Source organism: Lottia gigantea (genome assembly GCF_000327385.1).
Source record: "Lottia gigantea unplaced genomic scaffold LOTGIsca_74, whole genome shotgun sequence".
In the NCBI taxonomy this organism is placed as follows: domain Eukaryota; kingdom Metazoa; phylum Mollusca; class Gastropoda; family Lottiidae; genus Lottia; species Lottia gigantea.
In genome coordinates, this window is record NW_008710478.1 from 631,446 (window position 1) to 643,814 (window position 12,369).

Below are 12,369 nucleotides of genomic sequence, written 5' to 3' on the forward strand. Positions count from 1 at the left end.
TTTTAGTTAGATTGTAAATAGTAACCACTTATATCAAATAGGCAAAATATTTAGAATACATAACCTATCTATATTTTTAATTTTTTATACAAAATTTCTTCGTTTTTTTTATTTATTTTTTAGTCAAATTTAAAATGAGGCAATTGCCTTGATATAGTTAAGGCCCTGTACAGCTTAATCTAATATTATAGAAAACCTTAGAGATGATCATTTTATGTTATGACAGGAATATTATCAAAGTTCCTGCTTTTGATAGATATTTTTAATTTGTTAAAATATCTTCAACAGCTCTAAAGAATCCAACCAAATTCACAACATTTAATGTTTCCCAATTTTGTGAGCTGTGGAATTTGATATTGAAAATATCCTACAAGTGCAGATTATAATCATCTTCTATCAAAAAAAACATGTTTTCAAAGGACAGTTTTTTTTAACCTTTATGTGGATTTTTTTCTTCATAAGAGGCTTTCCTCTCACACTATTCCAAACAGTGGCTCCAAATGGACTTAACATCCAGCATGATAATCAAATGATTCCATTTGTTGCCACCTTTAATCATACAGCTGCCAAAACCTCATCCATCATCAAACAGTATTACAGTGAATTACAGAACAGATTTCCGAATGTATATACCAAACGACTTGTAATTGCCTATAAGCGCAATAAAAACCTTAGTAATTTTCTGGTGCATGGTAGACTCGATCCCATTGAATCCAATAATACTTGACCCCCCCCTTCTTCACTCTTAACACTATTCTTTCACTTGCCAAAGGTCATTTAATATCAGAATTTATGAAAAGAGTTTGGAGATACTCTCTTATAGAAGCACTGGTCTAGGTCACAAGTAGAGACTATGGAATACATCAATTCTTCTGGAGAGACTTACAAGATTAACAAATAATTCAATGTCTTCATCAAAGCATTTTGAACGGGGAAAATAGTTTTGTGTTTATAATAAATACTCATCCAAATCTGAAGTAAAATGTTCTATCGAAGGTAACATACTTCAGTTAATCAAATTTAAAGGGACAGATGGATTAAGAGGTCAAAATATTATGATCTTAGCTTTGATACTTTATAAAAATCCTAAAATAATTCATTTTTTTATGTGCCACCCAATATAAGCCATGTAACCAGTCTATTTAAATGAACTCCATTTCAATGCTGTCTAGCACTCTTCTGCCTTATTTACCATCTCGCTTGTTCAAGAACTATAATTTGGCTGTTTGCTTTAGGCTATTCAAACAAAACAAATTTTTTCTATGAATGTAAACTTCTCAAGTCAGTACCTTCCATTCAGACTAGTTCACTTCTCCACAATACTGTCTGAAGTATCGAAAGAAATGAATGGCGAATTGGTCATTGGAAAGTAACATACAGTCAAATAATTCCAATACCAAATTATAGTTCTATTTAGTACAGTTAGTATTGAAAAGAAATGAAAGGTTCTCTACAATTTATAAGATAGAGGATGTTGCAAGCACCTGAGCTACAGGATTATGACTGTAACTGAAGTACGTGGCCCTTTACCATAATCATTATTACATGACAATCACTGCCGACCATTCTGTATCAAACACCTTCTTCTACGTGAAGGGTGGACTTTGGAGCTTGAAACAGTCCAAATGTCGACTGTCTATTTTGATCAGCTTATAACACATGCCATTAAGTTCCCTTTTGCTGCTCTTGTTTGTTTCTGTGACTTGTGTGTATTTTTGCACATGTGTATTCTCACCATAGAACAGGTGCTTTATAGAAATGTAGGATAAATTATTACCCTCTGGGTGAGCCCCGAACACAAAATATCAAGTATATAGAACTAAAAATAAACACCTCTAATAAAAAGTAAAATCTTATCTTTTTCCACCACCAAATGTAAAATTTCAGACTTCATTGAGATTTGTTTGAAGAGAAAACTGAAAAAATGTCAGCCATGTTGTTATAGTACTAAATTTGCCTCAAGACATATTTTCTCACAGATGCGTGTTCTCAAGTGTGTGCATGTGTATTTATAGTATGTGTGTGATCAGTTTGTCAGAATGAAGATAAAAAACATGTTGGAATTGGCAGCAACCTCACAGGAAGCATCAAGCTTAATTTCTTCTAATATCCTGCATTTTAATGATAGCACCAATATAAGCTGGAAGCATAATGTTAGAAGCACACAGGTACTCCTGTTTTATATCATCTTAATTCCTAACTGTCAGACAGAGCTAATGTGGAGAAACAAAGATGCAGAATCTCAAGGTACTACTACTTGTTCATTCCAACGACAGGAACAAGCTTGACTTCATGCTGTCCAACAATAAGAGTAAGCAAGTCATCCCCTATTGATGAACTGGGGTGAAACATATTTCCTCCCCTCTAACCCTTGCCCATAGTGATTACACAAATAAGGGGGAAAACTGAAGATTCTGGGATCTAACCCCTCTAAGCTCTATGAAGCAAACAATTCCACTCCCTGTAAGTGCTGAATAAAAATAGTTTGGCTTACCATTTGAGCTGAATTCTTTGGCTTCAGTTTTATATCTTTAATCTTGTCATTCGCTGAAAAAAAAATATTGTACATCATTAAAATGAATAAAATAAAACCCATTTAAAATCTCTTTAATAAGATATATGTCTGACAGGTTATTTTCATGCTGTCATGCAATGTTAAGTAAATAGATATATACATGATATATCATTTGTACCTTGTAACCTGTATCAAATATTGATGGAATGTCTCTATTTCCCTGAGGTACTTGTAGCATGTCATATAAACCTTTAATACACTTGATTAACTATACTTTCTGAAAATTTTATCTTATTGTCCTTTTTGTAAGCTTTTAAATGTGGCAGAAAACAAGTTTTAAAAATCTATATACTTATGATATGTAATAATTCTGATCTACTTTTTGCATGCAAGAGAAGCTCTATTTCCCCATAATTAATACACATATCAAAAATGTTACTTTATTACCCTTGTTGAGCCCTCTTAAAGGCTAGAAGGTGTAAAAATTCAGAAGGTACTGAATAATCTGACATCTGATCGGGTATCAGATATTCTTCTCTTTTGGCAATCCCAAAAGGCCCAAAGGTTGCAAAAAGCTGTAAAAGATGGCAATCATGGAAGAAAAAACAGGTGAAATCATATATCACTGGAATCAAATATTGTTGTAGCTTTGACCACATGTCCAACTTGCTCTGACTCAACCATACTTCCTTAGCCAAAGCATGAAGGTCTACCAGAAGACTTGTTCTGATTCATCTATAATCTAGTATTGTTCATCAAAGCCTGTAGGTCTACAAACTACTGGAAGATCATGATAAAAAACAGGAAGAAGAAGTTAATGAATAAATAATGATTGTTCGATTTGTGCCAGGGATATTTTACTCTTCGTCACATTAATAACAGTTAACTGTGTAATTAAATATAACAGGTGACTCATCGTAACAATGTTTTTTATTCACCTACTACAATAGGATTAGTACTACAGTCATAAATCACATGATATTGGTAATATAAACTGTGTTTCCACGGAGGGAAATAGCCAGCGTTAAGTTAGCTTTCGTATGTTTCCACCAGGCAAATTGCAGAACCGTTACGGTTCGGAAACCGAAAACCTCTCTTTTTGCATTTGTCTATTTATCAATGTCCAACTGAAAGCTAGCTTAATCTCGTTAAGCAATAGGGGGCATACTGGTCTTTCCGGTCTATTGCATTTCTTACTAGTTTAAACAGTAGTCTTGTACATCAAGAGTTGTCAATAATTGGTGACTTTGTGATAGAGGCTAAAGTCGTTCAAGAACCAGTTAAACTCATTGTAAAGCTAAGAGCTAGCTTTACTTTACAAGTTTCAGTGGAAACGTGATTACACATTTGCAGCTCCTAATACCAGGGTTGTAACAACATCAAGACAAATGAGGTAAATGCATTATGCAAATTTGACTAAAAGAAAAAAGAGCTATATAAAAGGTTTTTTTTTTTAAATGTTGAAAAACATGATTTTTGTCTTAGAAAAAGACACAAGTTATGACCCTTAATAGATTGGGCCTCAATCCAAATGAAACTACCTAATATATACTGGTATACCTGGTATAATGTTGTGTTTGCTTATCGCTTCACTAACAACTGGTACGGTCTAAATCCTGAACGCAGGTTTTTGCGAGACAGAGTCTATTTAGCATCGAAAACTAGGGTATGACATGAATTTTGTCCAATCAATGCCAAGAGACAATAGTTCCAACGCGTTCTCTCCGTGCAAAGCCTTAGATGGAGTGGCGAAACAGTTTATTCACCACTTTTTTGAGCCAGTCCAACCATATAAGAGTGTCTGTTTCTCCATCAGCAGACAAATATTTTTTCTTTCAACTCAAAATATAAAATAACTATTTGGATTAATCAGTGAAAATTAATTCTGGGAGAAAAATTCATACGTCTGAAATTCTGACCACAACCAGACCTTAGTTAGTATTTGTTCGGAAACTGTAAAGTTTTTCTAAAAGAGTCCCAGGGTAGAACAGTTCTGAAGAAATGAGTCATCAAGGACAACATTAGTTTCAACTCTTTTCTACGTTAGACATTATTAACGCTAATTTATTCCACCATTTTTTATTGTCAAAATGTCCGCGGAGAGGTTTTCATTTACTTGACAGATCCCCTACAAATCTTCCAATATGACAATGACAAAGGGTAGTGTGATGTTATTTGCATTGATTAAAACCAAAAATGGCTTCCTGTAGAAGCAGAAATGTCATAAATTTTCCTTTTCTTCTTTCACAAGATTGATTTAAACCTCGTAAATCTTTTTTCAAGAAAACATAAAGAATCAATTTTTGGAAATGATTTTCGTATTTATTCAAATACTGGATCTCATAACTGGAACAATTTTTAACATTTCATGCTTAAAAGTCTACAATGCATAGTCTAGAAATTTGAGCAGGTAAGAAATATGATACATTAGACTAAATAATAGGAAACTGAAACAAGTTAAATTAAGCAGTTTGGTATCAACGTTTTCAAGTCAAAGAGCCCTTTTTGTGATCATATATTTTTTTGGATAAGCCAATATCAAAATCTAAGATTACTACAAAATCGCAAGAATATTATATTTTCTGGCTATCCCAGGATTATTGAGATTGGTTTATATATAAAGCTAATCATAAATTCTAGACCAAACAGGTAATTGAACCCTGAGCATTGTAAATCAATATCAAAAGAAAAGATTAAAGTCTAAAACAATTTTGAAGATTGGTTCGAACACTGAATCAACAGATATGACCCACTAAGATTTGATGAAGGAATCTTGCAATCATTGTGAAATATAGTATTTTTTTCTTTGATACCGATTTCTAGGCTACAACCAATCAACCATTAAAGCACATCAATAAATCACCTGAATCATACCAATCGTCATGGTGATATGTCATCATAAATAATGTCCGAACAAAGTAGTTACACAAATTTTAGACTTGATGGCACCAAATCATGAGATCTTGATGTCAATGAACAGAATCGTAAATCAAAGAGTCAGAAGAAGCTAGATTGTCTGGTGATGAAATTGAAAACATTTTCAGAAAGAGGAAGGAAAGATCTTAAGATCAACCAATACTGAACCTCATTCCTACAGGCAGTACCAGTACAGACGCCAGGCAGTACGAGTACAGGCGCTAGGCAGTACCAGTACAGCCGCCAGGATGTACCAGTACAGGTGCCAAGCAGTACCAGTACCAGCGCCAGGCAGTACCAGTACAGACGCTAGGCAGTATCAGTACAGACGCTAGGCAGTACCGATACAGGCACCAAGCAGTATCAGTACAGGCTCCAGGCAGTATCAGTACAGACGCTAGGCAGTATCAGTACAGACGCTATGCAGTACCAATACAGGCACCAAGCAGTACCAGTACAGACGCTAGGCAGTACCGATACAGGCACCAAGCAGTACCAGTACAGACGCTAGGCAGTATCAGTAAAGACGCTAGGCAGTACCAGTACAGACGCTAGGCAGTATCAGTACAGATGTCAGGCAGTACCAGTACAGACGCCAGGCAGTACCAGTACAGGAGCCAGGCAGTACCGATACAGGCACCAAGCAGTATCAGTACAGGTACCAAGCAGTATCAGTACAGGTACCAAGCAGTACCAGTACAGGCACCAGGCAGTACCAAGACAGGCACCAGGCAGTACCACTACAGACACCAGGAAGTACCAGTACTGGAGCGAGGCAATATCAGTACAGGCGCCAGGCAGTACCAGTACAGGAGCCAGGCAATATCAGTACAGGCGCCAGGCAGTACCAGTACAGGTGCCAAGCAGTACCAATGCAAGGCAGTACCAGTACAGATGCCAAGCAGTACTAGTACAGGCGCCAGGCAGTACCAGTGCAGTACAGGAGCCTGACAGTACCAGAACCAGTACAGGCGCAAGGCAGTACCAGTACAGGTGCCAAGCAGTACCAGTATCAGACAACTGCTAACCTACATTTGAATAATAATGGTACCTAAGAGATGTATCATATCAATCATTGTTAGTCTGGAACCTCAGACAAAATGGTATATGATTCTTCAAGTTGTAATTCCATGATGTAATGGCAGCAGGAAAAGACCTATATTTTAACAATATCGGTACCAAGGAATGGAATGTAAGATCAGACAATGCTAATATTGAATTTCAGACCTTAAGATTTATTTCTAAGATTTCTGGCGTCATAAAAAGTTATTCCAGACAACTCTCAGACCTATAATTGAATTAAATGGTACCATGGAATGGAATATAAGATCAGACAATGCTAATAAGGAATCTCAGACCTTGAAACTAAGTTCCAAGACATTCTGGTGCCATGAAGAGAGTTTGCAGACAACTCCCAGACCTATATTTGAATTAAATGGTACCAAGGAATGGATCATACTATTAAATGCAAATACAGACTTGCAGACCTTCAGTTTCATTTCCAAGACTTACAGTACCATAAAAAGTTATTCCAGACAACTGCTAACCTACATTTCAACATTAATGGTACCAAGGAATGGAATATGGGATTAGACAAAGCTACTACTGAGATTTATTCAGGCACCATAAAAAGAAATTCCAGAAAATTATCAGACCTATATTTCAACAATAATGGTACCTAGGAATGGATTATAAAATCAGTCAATGCTAATTCTGACTCCTATATTTCAAAACAAAGGATCAAAAGATCTTCAATGATAATTCAGACCTTGAGATTTATTTCCAAGACTTTCAGGCACCATGAAGAGAGTTCCAGACAGCTGCCAGACCTGTATTTGAATAGAGACGTTACCATGGGAATGTATCATGATATCAAATTGTTCCCCACAGTACCATTATGTAAATATAATCTAATTGTCAACTTCTCGCGACTAAATTAAATCAAATCAGTGCATACATGAATAAAAATATTGTTATTTCTTGATCTGGTTTTTTAGTTGCACATATTTGACATAGATTTCAGTAGGTGACTTTTCGTTTTTCAGCAAAAAAATGTAATTGTATGATCATTTTACATAATTTGTCAAAAGAAATTGAATATTTCGAACCTTTCATTTTTAACTAAAAATTCAATTCAGTGAAATTGAACACTGTCAAGAAATGTGCAAGAAGTCTACATTATTTGACATTGTTTCCAAGAAATTGCAAGAAATCATGAAAAGATCACAAAATCAAGCTATCTTTTAATGGAACCTTCTGCAGAAACAGCAAACAAGTGTTAGTCAATTTCCCTACTTCCAAGTCACTGGCATACAACTTCTGAACTAAATCATATTCATTTCAACTTTTCATTTAAAACACAAGCAGTGAAAATACACAACCAAAAAACCTACATGTATTTATTAAAGTAAAGTTCATATCTTGATGGAATCAAACTAGCATGTCAGCTGTCAAATGGAGTCTATGAATCAAAACTATTTATAGTAACTGATGTCATCTCCAATATCCAGAAATTTACAAAATCAGCATGGAACATCACTTTCATTTCCTGTTTATGCAAACTGAGAGAAAAATGATTCAAAGAAATAGATGAAAAAACCAAAATAAATCTGTCAAGATCAATATAAAAGAACTTCCTAATACTTGATACTTCCTAAACTATCAACTGTATGAGGGTATTGTATAAATAGTTTTTATTTAGACTGCTGTAACTTCAGCCCTTATGATTCTCTTTAATTGAAGACAAACCCAATGTTTGATTTTCGTTATAAAACACACTGCAGCTGAATGGAGCTTAATCTGCCTAAAACGCATATATTTGGAAGACCGCACCCCTAACATGACTGTTTCAAATCTATAGATGGCTGTAGACCTTCTAGACCTATATCAAATACCTCCCCCTCCCCCTCCCCCATTCAACTGGTGCAGTGTAAAAAGTGTGGAGAGTTAGATTCATTCATGAACAATAAACATTCCCCTGAAATCTTTATCTCAATATCATTGTGGTCTGAAGCTCTGATTAAGATATTGGTTGTCTCCCATTAGTCTTAAGATTTTGATCAACAAGCAAATGTTATTATCTCTTACCAATGAAAATAAAGTTGGCAGGTAGTGTAAATTTTTCGACAGTACCCAGATGTGTATCAATATGTTTACAACAAACTAAATTGCAAACATTTCCTTTAAATGCTGAAAATGGCATGAAGAAAACAAAATTGAATTGAACCTGTATCTGGACAGTTAATGCAGAGCTCGTGTGACAGTGTGGTTTATTTGACTGTCCCTTTAAACAGTTGTTTTTTATACTTCACTGCACCAGCCAATCACCTATAAATACCCCTTTGGTTTGTTCTATTTATATCTTGGGATTCACCATTCTGTCTGTCTTGTGGGGTGAGCTGTTTTCATCCTCACCCTAGCTACTGTGTGTATTAGATACCACACTTTCATCATTCACCAAATCTAGTCATTCAGTCAGCTATCTAATTAATTCTACATTATTCAGTGAAAGGTATGTGTTTTTCTCTTCTCTTCTTAATGGGTTATTGTCAAGGGTTTTACCAATTTTAGTAAGAATGGGTGTAAATGGTTTATTTTAAATATATTTCAGCAATGCAATATTTAAACTTGGAACTTGGTAATTTATTATATAAGTTAATATAGTCATAACTATCCTGTTTTTATAGGGATGTTTATTATATATATATAATGCACTTTTCAGCCTGTGTATATTACGTAGTTTAGTTTATAAGATATAGTTTACAGATATACATTTAACCCCACTTCAGGTAGGTTATTCAACAGTTTATTATAAGTACATTTAATATAGTAATATTAAATAAGATAATCAATTAGCATGTGTTATAAGGAAAAGAGTATTTTATTGTTTATATTGTGTATATTCTTTTATGATTGTATATTAATTGTTTGTACTGTTTTACAGGGTTTTTTAGTTATATAATAAATTTGGAACGAGAACCCAAGCCTAATTTTTGGTTGAAGGGGAGAACCCCTTGCACCCAGGGACCGGCTACACTCGGTTTACAAAGCTTTTCCAAATTGATGTAAAAAAAAGACAAAAAAGTTACTTACTGACTGCTTCGATGACGTCTGCCAGTAGAACACCATCACTAATGTCCTGTTGTAAATCTGATATAAACTTTTTATTCCGCGATTTCTCTAAATAGTGGTTCGCCCAGTCTGTATAGATCTGTAATGATAAAATATGGAAATGTTAGAAAATATTTCTGATGTTCGTTGATGCCAGTGCTGTTGAGAAGAGTACAGAGCAAAGTGACTCGAAGAGGGCAAGTTTCTCTGATATATGTGATAATATGTCTTAAGTAATGTTTTCAATTAATGAAAACACAACCCTGATAGTAGTTTGATTAAAACATTCAAAAATATTTCTAAGAAATGTGAGTGATCAAAGAGAACAGACATCTTGCAACTAGCAGCCATTTTTCGAAACGTATTCTCGAAACGATCTTAGTGCTAGGATATCCAAGGTTCTTATCTTCTAACATTGATTTCAGGACATCCTAGCGCTAAGATCGTTTCGAGAATACATGGCCAGGTTTTTGGGATACAAGCTATTTTTCAATATGATATGGGACTGCAATTTAACACACTTTATCTGTGATATGTAAAAAAATCAAGTATGATTGAAACATTTTCCATGAATTCAAAGATGTCAAAGTTGAATAATATTTTGAAATATGTCACAGGAATAAACGATAGCTTGGCAAGCAAGGTAACATACACCCACAGCAGCAAATATGTCAATGTTATACTTAGTTTACAGAGACCTATATCTGACAAACTAAACTTCAAAATACAGAGATATTTGATACAGCAAGAAAGATAGCTTGCCAGTTAAGGTGACATACGCCAATGGCAGCCATCAAGGATCACTCCATTGTTCGTGTTTTTTTGGTATAGTCAAAAAAATAAACTCCTTGGCAACTGTATCTTTTTTTATGGCAAACAAGCCATTTGTATTGGAAATCATACGCTTTATAGCAGTAATAGTAGAATGTTGGTGGATAGACAGGGGGACTATATAAATATCAAAACACTGTATTTTAACTACAGAAAGTTTTGTAAGTTTGTTATTTAGCCTACCTTAGATTTAAATTTATCATTAAACATATCATGAAATTTATCCTGAGTCATTTCGTCCACCTCAGTAGGGGAGAGTGGGGCAGGTTTTCTACCTCCAAGACAGTTCCACATTCTATCAAATATATCCTAAACTTTAGATGGTAATCCACTATAATAGGAATCTTTATTTGACAACGTTAATCAGATTTCATACTTGCAATTCAGTTCCACATGATTTTATATATATATATATATATATCCAACACAGAAGGTAATCATGTCACAGGATGTAATCTGTTGAAACCTTGTGTTCATATATTTTACATTTGACCAAGTTGGGTAAGAATATGACTTCTAAGACAGTTCCACATTATATTATATATATTCTATAGTTTATTAGGTTAATAGTATCCTACACTAATTCAATAGGCTCTGAACAGTTAATCCGTAATCTGTAACGGTTAATACAATTAGTCACTCAAATCACAAGTAAAATCCTGTATCACCAGCTGTTGCACTGAAGTAATTTAACCTCGAAAAAATCCGGAAAAACACTGAAAATCAGAACAGGTACTTTATCCAAGCCATACAAGAGGGTGTAAATATCATAACTAAAAAATGAACAAAAATCCAATTTCTCACCAAATACTATGTGAACTATATCAATGACAAATCCAATGCTTTACTATCTAAGAATTACACAGAAATAAGTCCTCAAATAGTAGACCAAATTTCATAAATGTAGCCAACCTAGTGCTTGTAATTTTGTGTCACAACACATATATTCTTTTAGCAAATCACAACTGTACTATCAAATAATATGATTCCAATAAAACCTTTAGTTGTTGGCTTAGGCAAATTATCATAAAGTTAGCCAGCCTAGAGGCTGTAATGCTATTACAAAACACAAATCCAGTTATCCAACAGCTAAACCTTGGTCGTAAGATTCAAAAAGATAATGAACATCTAAGGTAAAGTTTTTTTGAACAGATGCTGATCATCAAAACTACACCAGTATCATTAAAAAATAAAACAACAATTAAACCTAAATAGCAGACTTGACCAAGGTATCATAAAGCATGATTGTATCTATTATTAATTACATTAACAAAGGAATCCTGGAAAATCCCTTTATTTTCTCATTAACCTTATTAACCTGACAGGTACTGGTTGATTCTAATTCTTTATTAACACACAATAACCACCTTTACACTGAGAATTGTAAAGTAAACCTAGCTCTAAGCTAGCTTAAAGCCAGCTTTATTGCCGAACGTGTTGCCTTTTCACTGAATGTAACTGATTCCTGAACGACTTTAGCCTCGATCACAAAGTCGCACATTATTGACAACTCATGATGTACAAGACTACTGTTTAGAGCGCAGAGACCTGTACGCCCCCCTTTTGCCGAACGAGATAAAGCTGGCTTTTTTTTCTGGTTAAGTGAAAGTCGGTTTTAGGCTACCTTTCAGTTGGCCATCGATAAATTGCTGAACGCAAAAAGAGAGGCTTTTGGTTTCCGAACCATAAAGGTTCGGCAATTAGCCCAGTCGAAACACATGAATGCTAGCTTAAAGACGGGTTTTTCCCTCACACAGTTTATATATATTGATCTATGACAGGGTCAGGTCTGATATATAAATCTTTTATCTATATCAGAAAACATTCATCAAAACACAAGACAATATTATGGAATATAACACACTTCTTTAATAAGGTTAGGCACATAATGTTTCAACACAATATACACGTGTCGTCATCAGATGTAATAGGAAGAGAATAAAACATAACAAAATATATAACAACAAGAAACCATCTAGAGATTAATAAAGACATCT

At 34.5% G+C, this 12,369-nt stretch overlaps 3 protein-coding genes across 3 annotated transcripts in view; 1 reads left to right on the plus strand and 2 right to left on the minus strand.

Moving 5' to 3' along the window:
* The window catches only part of LOTGIDRAFT_168332 (hypothetical protein), a gene marked incomplete at both ends in the record, with an annotated part of 29,823 nt that extends 27,070 nt beyond the window's left edge, over positions 1–2,753 (minus strand). The window contains 2 exons of the mRNA XM_009066215.1: positions 2,495–2,547; positions 2,702–2,753. Of these exons, the coding sequence (XP_009064463.1) occupies positions 2,495–2,547; positions 2,702–2,753 (105 nt within the window). The remainder of the gene's footprint in view (positions 1–2,494; positions 2,548–2,701) is intronic.
* Positions 2,754–5,963: 3,210 nt separating this feature from the next.
* Positions 5,964–6,302, plus strand: LOTGIDRAFT_87116 (hypothetical protein; the record flags this gene model as incomplete). Its single annotated transcript, XM_009066216.1, has 1 exon — positions 5,964–6,302. A coding segment is annotated over one exon (339 nt), but the record flags the coding sequence as incomplete, so codon positions are not given.
* Positions 6,303–8,507: 2,205 nt separating this feature from the next.
* Positions 8,508–10,666, minus strand: LOTGIDRAFT_168334 (hypothetical protein; the record flags this gene model as incomplete). The annotated part of the gene is made up of 3 exons (XM_009066217.1): positions 8,508–8,620; positions 9,524–9,641; positions 10,556–10,666. 3 exons carry the CDS (start codon positions 10,664–10,666, stop codon positions 8,508–8,510), a joined length of 342 nt encoding a protein of 113 aa, XP_009064465.1.
* Between the last annotated feature and the right edge of the window lie 1,703 nt (positions 10,667–12,369).